The sequence below is a fragment of the Cryptomeria japonica genome, chromosome 9 (assembly GCF_030272615.1).
Source record: "Cryptomeria japonica chromosome 9, Sugi_1.0, whole genome shotgun sequence".
Lineage (NCBI taxonomy): Eukaryota > Viridiplantae > Streptophyta > Pinopsida > Cupressales > Cupressaceae > Cryptomeria > Cryptomeria japonica.
In genome coordinates, this window is record NC_081413.1 from 568,907,972 (window position 1) to 568,930,667 (window position 22,696).

The following is a 22,696-nucleotide window of genomic DNA, read 5'->3' on the forward strand; positions in this document are numbered from 1 at the left end:
GACATAGTATTGGTTGGCTCGATGTGTAGAGCCAAAACATAAGCTAACCACTCCTCGAGTAGATGATGATGGTTATGACTATCCAACAGGATCTGTGGTTGTTGTTGGCACTTGGCTACACAAATATCTAACAAGAAAGAATGGATTGCCCGCATTTGAAGATTATGAATTAGAGAAGAAGATTATACATTACTCGCATTTGGTAGTGGCAACTAATATAAAATTGGATAGATATCATAGCAGGCCTGCTAATAAACAATTATGGACTCTCTCTATGGAAGAGCACGAGACAATTATAGATGCTTTGCAAAAGAGAGAGGATGCAGATGGTATAACGGAATGAATATCAAGTCAGTTATAATTTAAACCCTTAATCCACCGCCCTTTTAAAAGTCATGATGCATATTATATATAGCAATTTATATCATGCATCATAATTACAAAATCTAATCTAGTAAAATTTTGTTTCAGGTCTACCACAAGTAGAAGGCATCAATGAAAACAAAGTTATTTGTGCATACTTTATGTTTCATTTTGAATAATTACAAGTAAGTTAAATTTTGGTACCCTTAAGGCAAATCCCTTTGTATTTTAAATTCAATGCATCTTGATTATAAAAATTAATCATATGTATTTATTTTTTCCAGGTCTCTCAGAGTAGACTTGGCCTCAATGACTACTATTGTTTGTGCATACTTTATGTTGTATTTTGAGAGATATAAATACTTATTATTATAATTTAAATAGACTATTTATTTTATTTTAGATATGTCTTCTTGATTACATTTTGTGTACAATATACATAAATGAGAGACTATTGGTCAAATTTATGAATGAGATAATTATGTTTTAATCAAGTTCTATTCATTATATTTGTTTTGATACTTTTTAATTTAGAATATGTTATAATTATAAGATATGTTTCGATACTTAGTTCATGATGTATGCACCTTTAGTTTATCTAATCACAAGAACTATTTAAATGAAATTCCAAAAATAAAATTACAAGTCCACATAATCCCTATAAAGTTGTTTAAGCACAGCTTCCATAAATAAAATTTCAAGTCCACATAATATATAAAGTATGCACAAAATTTCAAGTCCACATAATATCTAATGGGCACAATACACATAAAGTATGCACATAATATATATGATCTAATCTTATTATGCAACTATCCATCTATATAAAGTATGTGTGCACATGTAAACAAATTTGTAAAGCCCATAAAATAGTACATATCAGAGCCAAATAAACTGTAAAATTTCAAGTCCACATAATCCATATATATATCTAGATGGTAACATGATGTTCACTCCACATAATATCTAATGTGCACAAAATATATAAAGTATGCACAAAATATATATGATCTAATCCTATTATGCAACTATCCATATATATAAAGTATGTGCACGTGTAAACAAATGTGTAAAGTCCATAAAAAATTACATATCAAATCCAAATAAACAGTAAAATCTAAGTGCTATCATCAATAACATCTGGTGGTCTCTTGTCCCCGGGACGTGGTCCAGATCCACCTGTCTCATGTTGTACAAGAAAAAAATAATATTAAAATATTACTTGAAATTAACTATTAAAAGAATCATTTATCAAATATAGTAGAATTCATAAATTAAGTTACAAACTTACCATATGCTCATCAGATCCTCTAGCAGTATCTCTCTTGTCCCCGGGACGTGGTCTAGATCCACCTGTCTCATGCTGTACAATAAAAAAATAATATTAAAATATTACTTGAAATTAACTATTAAAAGAATCATTTATCAAATATAGTAGTATTCATAAATTAAGTTACAAACTTACCATATGCTCATCAGATCCTCTAGCAGTATCTCTCTTGTCCCCGGGACGTGGTCCAGATCCACCCGTCTCATGCCGTACAATAAAAAAATAATATTAAAATATTACTTGAAATTAACTATTAAAAGAATCATTTATCAAATATAGTAGAATTCATAAATTAAGTTACAAACTTACCATATGCTCATCAGATCCTCTAGAAGTATCTCCTCTAGCAGTATCTTGTGCAGTATCAACACCAAATGTAGTGCTAGCTAACTCCTGTACAAGGTCAAATTCAAAGTGTCCAATTAAATCTTAAATTAAGAGTCAAAATAAGATCAAATTAAGTATTACATATTAATACCTCAAAGGATGTCAATGTGCATTCAAATTGGCTCTGATCAAAATTATGAGGATAACCTATGCTAATGGTAGTGTCCACCTGCATACATGCATTTAATGAAATCATATTTAGTGAACATATATATGTGTACTAAATAATTTCAAGTTAAGTTACAATGTTGTAAGAGTTCATATTTAACTTAAGAATTATAAGATACATACCATAGATGGTGTCACAGTAGTTAGACCCTCTTCTCGATGTGATGTAGAGGGTCCCTCATGACCTGAATCCTAGAGAAAGAAGCATTCAATGTATCAACATGAAAATTTATATAGTATATGATGATAACATATTAACTTAAAAAGATAGTACAATGTCTAGATAGAAATTTATACTATACCCCATAAGGTGTGCTGAGTTGTGTTCCAGTAGATGCAATATTGACTCTAATATTAGGTGTAGTCCTTATCTACATAAACGAAATTTATTTAATGAAGTATTAGATTGTATAAAAAAAGAGATGCACTTAGTTTATACCTATATTTAATGAAGTATAAAAAGATTGACATGTACATGTATATATATCTATGTCTGGTCAAGATGAACATTCGAGCAAAGAAAATCCATATAAGATGTCATCATACTATCATCTGCTGCATCATGCTTAGCTGGAACTGAAGTAGATCCTGCAGTAGCAGTAGGACCTACACACATCTCATGACAACTCGAACACATATGTGGCATCCATCGAGGAGCAGATGCCATGTGAGCAGCTTGCTCACTCAGGTTACTTGTGAGGGAAGTCAAAGCATCTAATGTCGAAATGAATGATGTATTTTGGACATCTGCAGGAATCGATGGAGCAACAAGTGGAACTATGGGTGGATCCGGTAGGGGATTATTACTCCGTGCCACTAATCTATGCTGTGGCATTCCACGACCAACACCCTGGAACGACTTAATGTCAAAATAATTTGGTTTTTGGTTCATTACAAACTCACAGTATAATTTCTTCAAAAAATAAAAAGGGACCTCATAATTACAATGTGGTGGATAATCAAAAACCATCCACCATCTATCCCAAAAGTATCTAGCCATTTCTGGATGCACACACCACCTAATTGAAATTCTTTTTTGGTTAGGTTGCATTGGTTCTCTTGTTTTTGGGTTAGTAAAATATGGACATAAATGAGCTTTGGTTATTTTCAAATCAGTGATTTGCCTATAAGTTAAACCATCGGCATAAAAATCACGCAACTCTTGTCGTCGTCTATGAAATTGATCTATTTGCGAATCAACAGATCTAACTGACTCGACAATAGTTTGCATTGATTTTGCAAACTCTACAAGATGGGGTGGCGTGATTTGCTCATTTTGGATAGCAGCAATGTTTTGTTCAATCGCTTGTAGGTTTTCATTAATTCATTCTCTTAAACGAATTTCATCCAATCTAGGGGGTGGAGGTGGAGGTGGTTGTGGTGGTGGAGGTGGAGGAGGAGGAGGAGGGGGTTGTGGTGGGGGATTTTCACCTAATAGTTCATCTATGTCAAAGACATCCATGATAACAAAGAGCTCCTGCATATATAAAGATATACATGAATTATATACAACTCTATGTCAAAGAAGAATCTATTTTCCTAAATTAAAAAAAAACTTTTATAAATAGTAACATTTCTATGTTGTTGAATGAGATACACATGAAATATATAATATAATATTGAACTTAAAAAAATATACATGTACATACTATTGAATCTTTAAATATAAAATTTGCGCACAAAACTTAATAAAAACTTTCAATGAAACATCATAAATCTATTATATATTCAATTTAATAAATTCATTTCTTGTAAAATGCATCAACTATTAAAATCAATATAAAATATTTCATACATAAGATCAATAAAGAAGTGAGAAATAAGATGATCGTCCTTCTAGTGTAAGAATATATAAGGATTGATGATAAGTGCTTAAAATAAGATATTGAAATGTAAGATCATTATGCTCTATAAACCAAGATATGATCATAAGATCATCATGTGAGGCACAATCATATGATATTAAGATGCAAAAATGCGTGATCAAATAGTGATAATCTATTATATTCTCTATAATAATAGGCCAATGTATGAACATAAGATAATACTTTAAGAAGATAGATTAACCAATATACAAACATAAGATAATGCTTTAATAAGATAAAAAAAACACTATATGAACATACATGTGAAGCAAATAGTCTTGAAGATCATAAGCTAGAACAAAGATTAAAGTATAAGACATCAATCATTATGGGAAATTAGTAGTTACTAATAAAGATTAGATTTAATGTAAAAATAGGAGATAAAACACATGAAGTAAACATAAAATATTAAATCATGTGATATCTAGTGGTTTCTCTTTTATGTTATGTGTCACCTCAATGTGTACATTCACTTTGTTGCTGCATCATTATTTTCTTGCATTTACCTAACTATTGTATTGCATATTTGCACCTGGAGGATAGGATAAGATTACTTGGGTAGATATCTACCTAGGTAGGCATCACATGTTCAACTCATACTCCCTACTTTGGTAGAGATGTGGATATATGTTACTCATCTTCTCAATTTTTTTTGTAACAGGTCTCTGCAAATAGGATTTTATATATTATAATTTTCCTAAAACATGTCTCAAAATGATTAAAACACTTGAATCAAGGTCAAAAACTAGGAATGTGAGATACATGATATGGATGATGACAAGGATGGTTGAGAATAAAGAGAATTTGAATGGATTATGGTATACTCCAAGTGTAGGGTACTTTAAAAAAAAATTATACATGATGCCAAGGTACTTGTCCAAGGTGTCATAAGAATGGTTTTCACCCATGAATAAAAAAATTATGTTTACTTTTCTCTCTTTTTTAATTTTTATGCAGAGCCAAATCCTTTAGGTGTGGATATGTTAAATGATACATAGGATATTTATAAGTTTTTAAAAATCTAATAATAGGACCTATTATGCCATCATGGCATAATAGGTCCATAATTGGTCCTATCATACTAAGTAAACATGTCAAATTAGCATAGTTTCAGTGTTGGAGATGAATTAGATGATGAAGTTGGCAATTTTCGAGAAAATCATGTCATGTTGTGGCTTAGTAGGTCCTATTATGGCATAATAGGTGGACTATTATGCAATGTCATGGCATAATAGGACCTATTATGCCATGATGGCATAATAGGTCCTATTATGCCATGACATGACATAATAGGACCAACTATGGATCCATTATGCAATGTCATGGCATAATAGGTCCATAATTGGTCCTATCATACTAAGTAAACATGTCGAATTAGCATAGTTTCAGTGTTGGAGATGAATTAGATGATGAAGTTGGCAATTTTTGAGAAAATCATGTCATGTTGTGGCTTAATAGGTCCTATTATGGACCTATTATGCCATGATGGCATAATAGGTGGACTATTATGCAATGTCATGGCATAATAGGACCTATTATGCCATGATGGCATAATAGGTCCTATTATACCATGACATGATATAATAGGACCAACTATGAACCCATTATGCAATGTCATGGCATAATAGGACATATTATGCCATCATGGCATAATGTGTCCTATTATGCCATGACATGACATAATGTGTCCATAATTGATCCTTTTATACCATCACATGACATAATAGGACCATAATAGGACCTTTATGCCATGACATGGCATAAACCTAAGCCTAAACTTTGATATCTAAAATTTGAAGAGTAACGTTAATTACTTTTAAGGTTATACTAATTTAGTGGTAACTTTTGTATTGCCTAATGAGGATTAAGAACAATTTAGGTACATATGTTCGGTTTTATTTCGATTTCCTTTTCAAACATTTTTGTTTTTGTTTCCATTTCATTTTCGTTTTTTTGTTTGTTTCGATTTCGTTTTGTTAATTATCTAGGGTTGGTTTTGATTTCTAAATTTGTTGATTAGGGTTTAGGGTTAACTGTTCAAAAATGTTTTAGATCAAAATCAAGAATTTACCAATGTAAAAAATAATTTATTTATAAGCTACTTTAAAAAAAACCTAAAATAATACCAAAAAAACTAAATAATACACAAAAAAGCAAGAAAAATATACAAGAAAATAATGAAATGTGAAAATAGATGACTGAATGTGTACTTGGGATAGTGGTGGAGGCTTGAAATGGAAACCACAACATGGGGGCCCATTTTTGATCTCCTCTTGTCAATTCACTGTCATGGTGAAAATGAAAAATTTGCCCAAAAAAAGGGTAAAAATACAATTTAAAAACGGGAAAAACGGGCCCTCGTTATTTAAAAACGGGCTCCCGTTTTGTTTAGAAATGGGGGCCTGTTTTATTTAGCTTCGACCCCCATCACCTTTCGGCTCGGGAGGCCGAACCATTAACGGGCCCCCATTTTTTGAAAATGGGGGCCCATTTTGCGGAGCGCGTTTTCAACGCGCAGACTTCTGCGAATTTGTGACTCATTAGCTTGCACATACCCTTGATGTTTTTTGTGCAACGAAGTTCTCAGTTGAGAAGTGATAGCTTAAAAAGAACTGTGCATCCACTTCAAGGATCCAAAGACATAAAATAATTAAATCTCAATAAAAAATATAATCAAGCTTCATTATCAATAGGCTCATGTTATATTTGCAACAAGGAGAGGGAGAGATAGGGATAAAAGAGGAAGAGATAGAGAGAGGGAAGGAGATAGAGATAGAGATAGAGATAGAGAGATACATATGTAGAGAAAGAGAGACAAATATGTAGAGACGAGGAGAGAGGGAGAGAATGAGAGAGAGATATCTAGAAAGATAATGGTAGATGTTGAGAGAGAGAGAGAGAGTACCTACAATTGACAAACATTCTCTTATGGTGAATTTTATTTTTTGGAAACTTATAGTTATCAATTAATTAAAACTTGACCAAGGTCGCTAGTTAGCATGGAGTTGTATGTTTGTTTACATGGATTGAGTTTACTTAGGAATGAATTTTTTTTGTCATCTTTGACTTTCAAATGTTGTTAAAAGAATTAAGTGAGGCACTTCCTTGTCTATTATTATTATACTATAATTATTCTTATATTTTAGTTAATAGATTATTATTTTTATTATTCTACTACTAATTTTGTATTATTATATTCTTATTATATTATTAATAGTATATTTTCATTATTATATTATATTAAATACACGATGTTGAAACCGTAAAGCATCTAGAAATAGGAAAAGTTGCACCTGTATTTAAAAACCTCAAATCCTTGTAGATGGATTAATGACGTTAGAGCTCATATAAGAGGAAAGATGTGTTGTATGAACAATTTGATTCTTAAGTTTGAGGCAATTATTTACCTAGTTCAATGAGCTACCAGTTTGAAAAGATGATTGTTGGGAAGGACAATCTGCAAGACAAGGACCTTCAAAGCGGCATCAAGTAAATAATTTATCATCCACTCTTCGCGCATTAGTATTTCTCAGAGTTTACTACACACACTTCAATAGGAAAGCACGTGACATGGGTTTGTGGCATGAAGGAGTTGAAGGGTGAAAATGACAACTATTTGTAATACTTGAAGTTCTGATAGTCTCAAAAAAAACTCTGCTAAATCTCTCCACTTGGATTGGATACTTTGTACTTATACATAATCCAATTCTGACGATATTTAACACGTGTCTCTTCATACGACAACTAAAATATAGCAAGTTAAAAAAAGGAAAGGAAAGGAAAGGGTCTTTTATAGTCCACAATGCCAGCCATCTATGTATGGGTTTACAGATGGGTTAGAGCCCTATGGGACTACCTCCTACTCATTGCAGGAAGTACCTAACTGCACTACAAACGAGGCATACATAACTTACAATGAAATACAAATACACGGTTAAAAGAAAGCAGCCATGTGGTGGAACCTTTTCGGTGATTAGAATTAATATTGGCAATACAAGATTAAATGGTGACGACTTGTTCAATCGTCTTGCACAACCTCTCCTAGAATTTGAACTATTGATTTGCAAAGTGAATTGATTAATTTCATTAAGGTTATGCCTTTTGTTGGCAATATAGCATTATAACAGACAATGAAAGATTGTTGAGATTTAAATAAGGATATTAAGAAGGTTGTTGATGATTGTGGATATAACTGATTAAGGATGTTTACTGTCTTGATATTATTATTTTGTCATTGATGTCAAGAAATTGATTTTCTAATTTAGTATGATGTTGCCATATCTTGAGAAGTATGATTTGAAGAATATAAAGATGTCGGTAAAAGGCACATGAAAGATTATGATGAATAAGGGGATGAATAAGGTATTTAATGGGCAACTATTACTGAGTCAAACAATGATGAGATCATGATGTTTAGATTGTTTTAACATCATACATATGTTGTAAATTGTAAGGTTAATACTATACTATGTTACCAAGCAAAGAACCTAGTCAGTAAACCCTAAGGAACCTAGTCGATAAACCCTAAGGTTATCGCTATCGGTTAATGAAGGCGGAATGTCTACCGAGTGAAGTTTAGTATTTACCGAGTTGTAACCGAGTTGTAACCAAGCTATAATAGAATGCATTAAATGGTTACATGCGTTATTTAATGAAGGAAGCTGATGAGCTGGAACTGATTAAATGATTGGTATGCCGTAAATATAGTTTGTTAATGAATCTATGGCAAAGGAAAGTCGGCATGAAGATCTACAACGCAGATTGAACCGCAATACCTTGGCACAAGTTCCAAGAAATATATGCAAGTTCCTAGGTAGGGTAAAACATTTTCAGATCGAAAGATGCATTGAACCTGGACAAGTTTGAAGATCTGATGGCTATGATTGATCATGGGAAATGTGATCAAGAAGATTATGTGGTTAGCTAATTGTTTATAAATAGGAAACTGTTGATAAACAATGTATGCGGGCAAGTGTATGCACAGGGATGCTACATAGTGATTACCGAGCACAGAAGCTTGAAGACCTGTTTGAATAATAGAGTATAGAAGCCCAGCAGATGGACAAGATTAGTTCTATGTCTAGATTGTATTGAACAAATAAGAATCTACTTTAGCATTTTAGATGTGAAGTTGCAGATAGATTTTTATTACTGTTATTTTGTGAAAGTGACAGAAAATCTCTTAACCGAGTGGACTTAACAGTCTTATTTGTAAAACCCTCTAGCAAGGTGACATTCTGATTGAGTGTTTGAAATCCTTTAACAAGGTCACTTCTAACAAGGTGAAGATCCTAACAGATCTAAGGGAAATCCCTTAACCGGGTCACATCTAGCAATGTGTTTGTAATCTTTAATAGGATTTGCTTTTAACCGAGCATACTCTAGAAGAGTATATTTCTTAGTGGGTACGAAATCCCATAGTGGTTTTTCCCTATTTGGGTTTCCACGTTAAATCTGGTGTTATGAGGTTTATGATGTTTATATGCTTTTGAGTTTGCATGTTTAATAGTTTTGGTTATATTACTAAAGTATATGTTACCGAGGTTGGATCTGATATTTTTATGGAAGATTAAGTTTGTATGATTCACCCCCCCTCTCATCTTGTTGGCTATTGGATTTGTACTTACATTAGAACTATCAATTGGTATCAGAGCTTTGGACTCTAGAAGAAAAGTTTAAAGGCACTTGAGTTAAAAATTCAAAGATGTATAAGAGGGATGCACCGAAGCTGAACAAGTCAAGTTTCTCTACATGGCAGAAAAGGATGAAGATGCATCTATCAGGAGTTGGAGAATATGTTGTATACTATCTGGAGAATGATTTTGTTACACCGAGCACCTATCCATTGACTATGGAAGAGATAAAGGCAAAGAAAGAACATATTCAAGCAATGATTGAAATAACATCTGCATTGACCGATTCAGAGTTTAATGATCTAGAAGGCTGCAATGATGCAAAGGCAATGTGGGATAAGCTCATATCAGTGTATGGAGGAGATGAACATGTTCAAAGAGCAAAAGTAGATAGTCTAAGAGGACAACTTGAATCTATGAGGATGAATGAAGGTGAGAACATAACTCAGTACAGTACAAGACTAAAGGAGATTGCCAATCAAATCAAAGGAGCAGGTGGAACTATTGAAGAAAAGGATATAACAAGTAAGTTGTTAAGAACCCTTCTACCATCTTATGCAATCCGAGTCTCTGCAATCAATGAATTGAGGTCTGTACCTAATATGCTAGTTTCTTTAGATGCTACTATTGGTAAGCTACATGCATTTGAGTTAAGTAACTTTGATAACAGTGGATCTTCGATAAATAAAGTTGAATCTGCATTTAGTTCTTTTCATCTTGATGAATCTAATGATTACAATGAAAGAAAGTATAAGTACTCTGAAGGAGATTACAGTGGAGCAAGTGAAAGATTTCATAAGAACATGGAAGAAGTACACAAACTGTATGAGGAAATCAGAAAGCAGGAAGAGTTTGAAGCACTATTAGCCAGAAGGTTACCGAGAGGCAAAGGTAAGTATAAAGGAAAACTACCTTTGAAATGTTTCAATTGTGATAAGATAGGACATATAGCTTCTAACTGTCCTGACAAAGATTCTACTAAAAAGAGAGATTACCGAGATGACAAACAGAAAGATAATAATTACAGAGGACACCGAGACTTCAGAAGAAGAGATAGAAAGACATGTTTAATAGCTGATGAGGAATCTAACGATGATAAATCAGATGAAACTGATACAAAGGAAGTAGTTTATGTGGCTATCAAAGATGGATCAGATGAAGAAAGGTATGAAGAAAAATCCCTAATATCTCACATAAACACTAATGATTCTTGGATCATAGATAGTGGATGCTCACATCATATGACAAGAGATAAACACAAGTTTGTTATATTAGAAGATTATGATGGAGGCCATGTTAGATTTGGTAATGATGCACCATGTCTGGTGAAAGGTAAAGGATCTATAACACTTCTTGACAATGCAAGATGCAATGATGTTTATTGGGTTGAAGGTTTGAAATACAATTTGTTGAGTGTAGCACAGCTAAACAACACAAGTTACCGAATAGAATTTCAGAAAGGAATTGTCAAAGTTCATGACAAGAATGGAAGGTTAGCTGCTACCGAGACACAAACAAAAGGTAACACATTTAACCTTGACTCAACTCGTAACAAGTGTTTGTATGCAAAGATAGATGATACCTGGTTATGGCATAAAAGGTTTTGTCATGTAAATTTTGATAATCTGATCAAAATAAGCAAGAAGCACCGAGTAAGAGGTCTATCGAGTCTTGAAAAACCTGAGAATGCTATGTGCCGAGGATGCCAGATGGGTAACATGACAAGATCAAGCTTTACAAGTAAGTCTTACACTTCTAAGGGAATTTTAGATCTAGTGCACACTGACCTTTGTGGTCCTGTGAAAGTTCAAAGTTATTATGGTGATAAATATTTCATATTATTTGTGGATGACTATTCAAGGATGATGTCAGTAATGTTTTTAAAAGAAAAATCAGAAGCTTTTCAAATGTTTAAATGGTGCAAGGCAAGAGTTGAAAATGAAACAGGAAGACAACTGAAATGTCTTAGATCAGATAGAGGAGGAGAGTTCACATCTGATGAATTCAACTTATTCTGCAATGATCATGGTATTAAAAGACAAGTCTCTACACCGAGAACTCCACAACAGAATGGAATAGATGAGAGAAGAAACAGATCTATTGTGGATTGTGCTAGAACACTGATGATTGAAAAGAACGTGCCACAAACATTTTGGAGAGAAGCAATAAGCACAACAATTTACACCTTGAACCGTGTACAATTGAAGAAAGGTACTTTGGAGACACCATATGAAATTTGGTATGATAAGAAACCGAATGTAAGTTATTTTAAAATCTTTGGAAGTAGATGCTATGTACACAAAGATGATAGAAGTGGCAAGTTTTATCAGAAGAGTGAAGAAGGAACATTTCTAGGTTATTCTTCTAGAAGCAAAGAATTTAAATGTCTGATCAAATCATCTAACAAAATAGTAGAAAGTGAAAATGTGAAAATTGATGAATTTGCAGAAAGAAATGATGAAGGAAATTCCAAGGAACCAGAAGACTATGATGAATTTGTATATGTTCAATCGAGAAGTCTTACCGAGAAGACTGTTGAAGAAAATGAAGAGAATATCCAGTTACCGAGTGATGAAGAAGATCATACAGAGCCTACCGAGCCTGTATTAGCCAAGTATGTCAGAAGACATCATGCACCAAGTCAGATTATAGGAGATAAGGATGATCCAGTGATGACAAGGAACAAACTGAGACAAAACACATGTTTGATATCTGAATTTGAACCGAGAATAGTGAAAGAGGCATTTAACAGTGAAGATTGGATAAATGCTATGACAAAAGAGATTGATCAAATCAAGAAGAATGACACATGGACACTAATCCCAAGACCAAAGGACAAAAATGTAATCGGTACAAAGTGGATTTTCAGAAACAAGCTAAATGAAAAAGGAGAGGTCATTCGAAACAAAGCAAGACTAGTTTGCAAAGGTTATGCTCAAGAAGAAGGAATTGATTATGGTGAAACTTTTGCACCTGTTCCCAGACTTGAAGGAGTAAGAACATTGTTGGCATATGCTGCTTTCAAAAATTTCAAGGTATATCAAATGGATGTCAAATCTGCATTTCTGAATGGAATATTAGAAGAACAAGTTTTTATTGAACAACTTGAAGGATTTGTTGAAGACAAGAATAAAGAGTAGGTATGTAAATTGAACAAAGCTTTATATGGTTTGAAACAAGCACCTAGAGCATGGTATGAAAGATTGCACTCTTATTTGATTAAGATTAGTTTTATAAGGACAAGTGAGAACAACAATATGTACATGAAGAATGATGAAAATGGAATATTGATCTCAGCCATATTTGTTGATGATATTATATTTTGTGGAAATGACTCTTTATGCAAGAACTTTGGAAATGAAATGAGCAAAGAATTTGAGATATCATTAATCGGTGAGATAAAGTATTTTATAGGTTTACAGATACTGCAAATGAAAAATGAGATTTTCATTACTCAATCCAAGTACATAAAGGAAATCTTGAAGAAATTTGGAATGGAGGATTCAAAACCAGTAAGTACTCCTATGATTACCAACTGTAAATTATCAAAGAATGATGAATCTGCATCTGTTGATGAGACACTTTACCGATCCATGATTGGAAAGCTACAATATGTTGTTCACAGCAGACCAGACATAGCACATGCAGTAGGTATAGTTGCAAGATTCTCTACAGATCCTAAGGAAACACACATGACAACAATCAAAAGAATTTTTAGATACTTGAAAGGCACAGAGGATTATGGCTTAGTATATCAGAAAGGAAATGATTTTGATTTAAAAGTTTATATTGATGCTGATTGGGCAGGCAACATTGATGACAAAATAGCACAAGTGGAGGAGCTTTCTTTTTAGGAGAAAGACTAGTGAGTTGGCTTAGCAAGAAACAAGGATGTGTTTCACAGTCAACAACAGAAGCTAAATACATTGCTGCATCATTGAATTGTACCAACATTGCATGGATCAAACAACTATTGGAAGGTATCAATGAGAAAGTTACCGAGCCAGTAACTATATTCTGTGACAATACTAGTGCCATTAACATTTCAAAGAATCCTGTTATGCACTCTAAGACAAAGCACATCTCTATCAAATATCATTATCTTAGAGAAGAAGCTCAAGAGAAGAAAGTGGTGTTGGAGTATGTTAGCACAAAGGACAAATAGCAGATATCTTCACCAAGCCACTACCAAGGGACACTTTTGAATATCTCAAAAGTAAGTTAGGGGTCCTACCCCTATCTTCTACTCACTGGCCGAGTTCGGTGAAAGCATCAATCCGATGACTCTATCAAATATCTTTTAGGAGTTGATGCCGCTTTACACACTTTAGGAGGTTTTCTAAAGGTGTACAGGAAATATTACAGGAAAACAATACAGGGAACAGGAATTGAAGACAAAATGCTCTGACCGAGACTACATTGATACACAACAACAGGAAATCACTTCATACAGGAAGAAATTATGTTTTAGTTCTTTATTTTTTGGCATTGTTGTCAAAGGGGGAGAAAACTGAGAAAAGGGGGAGAAGACTGAAGTTTGGAAAGAAGACTGAGAAAAGAGGAGAAGTCTAATATATGGGGGAGAGCATTTCAGCATTTCAGAATCACAGCAGTCCGAATCTTTTAAGGTCAAATCAATTGGTTTTTCCATCAATGCCAAAGGGGGAGATTGTTGGCAATATAGCATTACAACAGACAATGAAATATTGTTGACATTTAAATAAGGATATTGAGAAGGTTGTTGATGATTATGGATATAACTGATTAAGGATGTTTACTGTCTTGATATTATTATTTTGTCATTGATGTCAAGTAATTGATTTTCTAATTTAGTATGATGTTGCCATATCTTGAGAAGTATGATTTGAAGAATATAAAGATGTCGGTAAAAGGCACAAGAAAGATTATGATGAATAAGGGGATGAATAAGGTATTCAATGGGCAACTATTACCGAGTCAGACAATGATGAGATCATGATGTTTAAATTGTTTTAATATCATACATATGTTTTAAATTGTAAGGTTAATACTATACTATGTTACCAAGCAAAGAACCTAGTCGGTAAACCCTAAGGAACCTAGTCGATAAACCCTAAGGTTATCGCTATCGGTTAATGAAGGCGGAATGTCTACCGAGTGAAGTTTAGTATTTACCGAGTTGTAACCGAGCTATAATAGAATGCATTAAATGGTTACATGCGTTATTTAATGAAGAAAGCTGATGAGCTGGAACTGATTAAATGATTGGTATGCCGTAAATATAGTTTGTTAATGAATCTATGGCAAAGGAAAGTCGGCATGAAGATCTACAGCGCAGATTGAACCGCAATACCTTGGCACAAGTTCCAAGAAATATATGCAAGTTCCTAGGCAGGGTAAAACGTTTTCAGATCGAAAGATGCATTGAACCTGGACAAGTTTGAAGATCTGATGGCTATGATTGATCATGGGAAATGTGATCAAGAAGATTATGCAATTAGCTAATTGTTTAAAAATAGAAAACTATTGATAAACAATGTATGCGGGCAAGTGTATGCACAGGGATACTACATAGTGATTACCGAGCACAAAAGCTTGAAGACCTATTTGAATAACAGAGTATAGAAGCCCAACATATGGACAAGATTAGTTCTATGTCTAGATTGTATTGAACAAATAAGAATTTGCTTTAGCATTTTAGATGTGAAGTTGCAGATAGATTTTTATTACTGTTATTTTGTGAAAGTGACAGAAAATCTCTTAACCGAGTGGACTTAACAGTCTTATTTGTAAAACCCTCTAGCAAGGTGACATTCTGATTGAGTGTTTGAAATCCTTTAACAAGGTCACTTCTAACAAGGTGAAGATCCTAACAGATCTGAGGGAAATCCCTTAACCGGGTCACATCTAGCAATGTGTTTGTAATCTTTAACAGGATTTGCTTTTAACCGAGCATACTCTAGAAGAGTATATTTCTTAGTGGGTCCAAAATCCCACAGTGGTTTTTCCCTATTTGGGTTTCCACGTTAAATCTAGTGTTATGAGGTTTATGATGTTTATATGCTTTTGAGTTTGCATGTTTAATAGTTTTGGTTATATTACTAAAGTATATGTTACCAAGGTTGAATTTGATGTTTTTATGGAAGATTAAGTTTGTATGATTCACCCCCCCCCTCTCATCTTGTTGGCTATTGGATCTGTACTTACATCAAAACTATCACCTTTGGCGTAATTATTTATTTTTTCAATTTGAATTTTTTAAAACAACTTTATTACTAATACCAAAACCTATTTTTTCCTAGTTTTAATTTTATAAATTTATTTATTCATAATTGATATTTAGAATAAATAATTATTATTATTTTATCAATTTTAATTTTTAAAAATAAATTTATTCAATTTTTTTTTAAAGTAAGAATTAATTTATATTTTTAAAAAATATTTAAGCAATCAATAATTATTAAAAATAAAAAATATAATCACAAATCGTTAATAAATTATTAACTAAAAATCTTATTTGAATAACAATTCTAATTATTTGTTATTGATTATTAATTATTTAAAATTAAACCGTTGAATAAATAAAAAGCAATTCACAGTTTTTAGATTTTGGCAACATGATAAATACATTGATTCTTGTTTCTTATTAAACCAAGAGACCAATCTATTTCCCAAGAAAAATACACTACCACTGGTACTTCTATCATCCACACAACCAGTCTAATTAGCATCAATATAGGCATTTAAATAAAATTTGTCATCCCTTTTATACCACAAACCATAGTTTGGAGTACCCTTCAAATATCTAAATATCCATTTGACAACCTTCTCATGAGTTTGTTAAGGATTGGCTTGATATATTGCAACCAAACATACTACATGCATAATATCAAGTTGAGAAGCAGTCAGATATAACAGTCCTTCAATCATAGACCTATAAAGAGTTTGATCAACTTGAGGTGACTCATCATTCTTTCTCAAATGAGAACCAGTAGCTATGGGAATACACACTAATTTGGAATCCTACATTCCACGCCTTTTCAACATCTCTTTAACATACTTAGCCTAAGAAATAAAGATGTCATCATCTAGCTAAGTAATTTGAAGTCAAAGGAAGAAAGACAACTCACCAATCACAAACATCTCAAGCCCATTTGACATCTCATCAACAAACTTCTTACACATACCATCATCTCCACCAAATACAATGTCAACAACATATACAACAACTATCATAAACGTTTCTTCATCTACCTTAATATAAGGAGTGATACCAGTGACAACTTTATTGAAGCCTTACTAATTTAACTACTTATCCAACTTTACATACAAATCCTAGGGGCTTGCTTGAGACCATACAAATTCATTTTTAGTTTGCAAACCATATTCGGATCCACTAATAATTGAAACCCAACAAGATGCTCTTTGTAGACTTCTTCCTCCAAATCACCCTTCAAGAAAGTTGAATGACACCATATGATAAATCTTGAAGTTCTTGTGAGTTGCAAAGGAAAGAAACATTCTAATTTCCTCCATCCTAGCTACCGAAGAAAAAGTTTCCTCAAAATTAATTCCTTCCACTTGTGAATAGCCTTTTCAAATCAACCTTGCTTTGTTCCTTGTCGATTTTCCTTCCTCGTTCAATTTATTATGGAACACCCGCTTGGTTCTCGTGACATTCTTATGTGCAAGTCTAGGGACCAATTCTCATGTCTCATTCTTCTCAATTTGATTCATATATTCTCCCAGCTCTTGCAACAATCCTTCATCCTTACTAGCATCAGCAAAGGTCTTAGGCTCTATCTTTGATAGGAGACAAATATTTTCTTGGTCACTTGCTTTTGCAAGTATTCTCCTAGTACACACTCCATCATTCTCATCACCAATAATCTAATCTTCTGAATGATTCCTTTGGACACATACTTGGTTTGAGCCATAGAAGCCTTCTCTAACATGTGTTCATTTTCTTTTTTCTTTGCTTTTTCTTCTTCTATCCAAGGAATTTCTTCTAATATGCAGTCCTCCATTTCTTGTGTAATTTGACTCCAATCTTCATATAATTTAACATTTGTGCTTCCAACCATCTTTTTTAGTCTCTTGTTGTAGCATCTATAGGACTTGTTTCTCATTGAGTAACCAAGGAAGATCCCTTCATCACATTTTTATTTAAACTCTCCCAAGTCTTCTACATCTCTCCTAATGTAACATTTTCTACCAGAAATTATGAAATTATTGATAGTAACAGGTCTTCCATACCATAGCTCATAAAAGGTCTTAGAATTGTTGACCCTTAGATGCACTCTATTAAGAACGTAGATAGAATTATGAACTACTTTCCAATATATATCAATAAAATTAGCATTTACTTTGTCAATTATAAGCAATTAGGGTTTACTCTTTAGGGTTGATCTAGATTGTTTGCTTTCATTTTAGGATCTTGCATGTACACAAGGTTCTTGCACACACATTTTCAGTACATTATAAACTATTTGTGGAGGTGACAATCACCAAAACAAGGGTTTGAATAAGGCAAAACCCCATATAGCCACCTCAAACCCTATTTTGTAGATTTGGATACAGGTTCGAATCCGAGCGTCGCTAGAAGTTTCGAGACTGGAAGAGCACACAGAGATAGTTTTTGGCTACAGATCTTAGCAAACACCCTAAGGACAAGGGTGTGGCACCTTGGTCCTACTCAGGATAGTGGCATGGTACCATGGTCCTACCCTTTGTCAGCAGGATTTGGCAGAACAGTGTCTTGTAGGCTTCAGACCCCATCCTATCAGTTGCAACTCTAGACTTGCAGAATTAGGACAGTGGCGTGGCACCTTGGTCCTAGACATTTCTGCTTAGATTTCAGACACAGGTGCACCTCTGATTTATCCTTTTGATCTATACTTTTCAACAGTATATCAGTTGTCCTTTGATCTGCATTTCTAGATTAGGGTTTTCTTGCTTACTTGCATTCTAGGTTAGATTGCATTTTTGCATCATTCCTCTCTCTCATTTATAGCAAAGGAATATAAAAACTAAGAGGTGATCCTTGGCTCTCTCTTCCACATAAGAAGTAGCACAAAGTGTGTCACCTCCCTAGGCTCTTTTGTATTTCGTGAGTGTGTATGAGAGTGGGATTAGGGTTTCCATACTGTCTCACTTTTTCCCGTACACATCTTTGGTGAACCCGACGTGAATCCAATTTCATTTTCATTGCATTGCATTGTTAGATATAGATCCATTTTATTTCATTTTCTTTCAAAACATTAAGAGAGAGAGAGAGAGAGAGAGAGAGAGAGAGAGAGAGAGAGAGAGAGAGAGAGAGAGAGAGAGAGAGAGAGAGAGATTTCTTTCATTTTCCTTGCATTGTGTGTTTAAGTTTCATGCAAATTTCATTTCAAAATGTCAAATTTCTATTTGCAAGATGTTCATGCTTTTGATGATTTATGCAATTATGTCGATTATGAGTTTAGTAAGGATGAATTAGACTTGCATTGTGTGTTTAAGTTTCATGCAAATTTCATTTCAAAATGTCATATTTCTATTTGCAAGATGTTTATGCTTTTGATGATTTATGCAATTATGTTAATTATGAGTTTAGTAAGGATGAATTAGATGAATCTCTAGAAGATTTTTTGAACCCTGAGCCATGTAAACCATCATTTTGTCAAAAAGTAATCAACCTTGTTACTATGCCATTTTGTGGTGATGAGAAAGATAAGTTGAATGATTCCTCTCATGGGTACATTCATATCAAATCCTCTACTAGATCTAGCAGAATGGTTGACTCCCATAATTCCCTCTATGATGTTATGTCTCCTTTTGAGTCCAAAGATAAACCTTTCAATCACTATGACCATGCTTTATTGGATGATTCCCTTGATGACTTGATGTATTTGCCTAAACTTTCAAACAAGAATAATTCATTTAAAAGGTTAATCAATATGATCAATGTGAATGAACATAGAAAACCTCTTTTTGTTGTCCAAGGTGCTTGTGCTTCTTCAACTTCGTCTCTTTCTAATCAGCCTCTTTTCATGGTTCAAGGTGGATATAGTCATGATTCCTTTAGCACTCCAAACAAACCTATCATTATGGTTCAAGGAAGGAATCTCACTAAGAGTCCTTATAGCTATGCTAGACAACTAACTAAGGAGAGTTATAATACAGTTTCCCATACCTATAACACGAGAAACAATAGGAAACCTAATCCTCCTCTGGTTGTTCCAACTTCTCTACCTGATCCTCAACCCATTCTTCCTCAAGCACCTCGCATTTCACAAACCCTTGGTAAATAATATGATCTTGTTGAACAACTTAAAGCTACTCCTGCCAAGATATCCCTTTGGGATTTTATTCAAACTTCCTCGACTCATCATGGAATGCTCCAAGATGCCTTGAAAACATTGAATGTCCCATCCGCAGTGACATCCAATAATATGGCTTCCTTGATTAACTCTATTACAGCACCCAAGGCTCAGATTGTGTTTAAACAAGATGAGACACCCTCTAGTGAAATTCAACAACCATATGATCCCTTAATGATTGTGGTTATTATAAATGATAGTGTGATAAGACGAAAACTAGCGGACAATGGTTTTGGCCTTAATATTTGTAGCATTAACTTGTTGCATAGGATCAATGTTGATACATCTCTTATTAAGCCCGATTCTCTCACTATCTGTGGCTTCGATAATGTTGCTAAATCTTCATTAGGTATCATCACCTTTCTTGTTAAGGTAGGTCTTATTACTTTACCCACACCTATCCATGTCATGTCTGGAGAATTGACATACAACTTGTTGCTAGGGAGACCTTGAACTCATAGCATGCAAATTGTTCCCTCTACATTGCATAGGCAAATTAACTTTATTTACAACAATACAACATATACCTTGCTAGGCGACACAAGATTCCAGGCTTGTTTACAAACATCAAGTTCTAAATCCTCTTTAACCAATTCTTCCCCAACTATCTTTGATAATTCCTCTAAATCTTCTACTCCGATTAGTGTGACCACTTCATCAAACCTATCTCATATATCTAAATCGATTCCCAATACTTCCTCAAGTGGACATAAGGTTCTTGAGGAAGAGTCTTCTCATCCTGACTCTACTACTGAGGACACCTTTTCTCCTGAGAAGGTTCTTCCAAAAGATGATTGGGGATCCCTTGATTTCAATCCCACTTTCGTAGGGGAATACAAAATTCCCCCTAGAGAACCTAAGGTCGAAAAGAAGAAAGAAGAATAAGAACTTAAAAAGAAATCCACTTTGTCTGGACCATTGAGTAATAACTTTGTGGCGGCTTCTCAGACTTCATCTCCCTTAGTTTCTGGTCTAGAGGATTTTGATTCTTCACTTTATGAAAATCCTCCTTGCGGATATAATAGAAATGGATGTGGTGCTCAAGAGAAAGGGATAGAGGTTCCCTTGGAAAACAACTTTCGTGATATGACATTTGGGCATGGTTATGATCCTTTCAAGATTACTAAAACCTCTAAAAGACCATCTATTAATGTTAATGTCATTTCTGCTTCTCTTTCGCTAAAATATCCAGAATATATTGATTGTGACTCTTCTCGTGTCTTTGCTTTGGATTTTTTTCTATCGATGATTCCTTAGCTGAATTCTTGGGAGCTTATGACAACCTTCTTTGTTATCACCATAACCACAGTTTTCCCTATTGTCTAAATGCAAAAGCTTACTTTGGGAAAGAAAGAAATAACGATGAGGTAGTTAAAGAATTTCCTCAATTAAAAGATGCTCCTCAACAAAGAAATCTCCTAATAAATGACACCATTGATATCAAGATGGATCCTTGTGTTGAAGATAAAATCATCAAGATAGCGAAAGGGCTTGAGGAAGAAGAGCAAAAACAATATGCCGAGTTGTTACATGAATTCCTTGAGATCTTTGCTTGGATATATTCTGACATGCTTGGCATAGATCCTAAGATTGTCACTCATAACATTGTCCTAATTCCCGATGCTAAACCTATGAAGAAAAAGATCCGAAAGCTTCACCCTAAAGTGGCATTACTTGTTAAAGATGAGATTGAAAAACTATTGGATGTTGGATTCATTCATCCTATCAATTATTCCCCATGGATTTCAAACATTGTGGTCGTGGCTAAGGCTGAAAATAAGATTAGGATGTGTATGGATTTTTGTGATTTAAACAAGGCCTCTTTAAAAGATGACTTTCCTCTCTTGAATATCATTATGATAGTGGATTTGGTAGCAGGTCATGCTTTATTATCCTTTATGGATGGTTTCTTAGGATATAATCAAATCTTCATCAATCCTCAAGATCAATATAAAACTACTTTTACCACCCCTTGGGGTATGTTTTGTTGGATTGTGATGCCTTTTGGATTGAAAAATGCGAGCGCAACCTATCAGCATGCTATGACTCTCATCTTCCATGATGATATGCATAAGACCTTAGAAGATTACGTTGATGACATCTTAGTCAAATCCGTTCTTCGTACAAATCATGTTAAGATCCTTCATCAAATATTTGAGAGAATTCGTAAGTATAACATGTGTTTGAATCCCTGAAAATGTGTTTTTGGTGTGGATAGTGGAAAAATATTAGGATTCATAGTTTCACATCGTGGCATCGAGGTGGATGCAAAGAAGATAGATGCTATTGTTAACATGCCACCTCCTAAGAATGTCTCCCAACTAAATAGTTTGCAAGGAAAGATCCAAGCTATTCGTAGGTTTGTTTCTCAACCTACAGATCATATCTTTCCCTTGACACAATTGCTTAAAAAGAATACCACTTTCCAATGGAATGAGGATTGTCGTCAAGAAGTTGAAGACCTAAAATCCTATTTGACCAATCCTCCTATTCTTCAACTTGTTGATCCTACTACACCTTTCCTTTTGTACACCGCTACTTCCCCTCAAGCTCTTGCAGCCCTATTGGTACAATGTGATAAGGATGGTAGAGAATGTTTGGTTTATTACA

General features: G+C 33.9%; 1 protein-coding gene across 1 annotated transcript in view; it reads right to left on the reverse strand.

Annotated features, from left to right (window-relative positions):
- Positions 1 to 17,809, reverse strand: part of LOC131858512 (uncharacterized) — a 48,384-nt gene extending 30,575 nt beyond the window's left edge. Inside the window, 1 exon segment of the mRNA XM_059211764.1 lies at positions 17,649 to 17,809. Within this exon segment, the coding sequence (XP_059067747.1) occupies positions 17,649 to 17,809 (161 nt within the window).
- Positions 17,810 to 22,696: the final 4,887 nt, after the last annotated feature.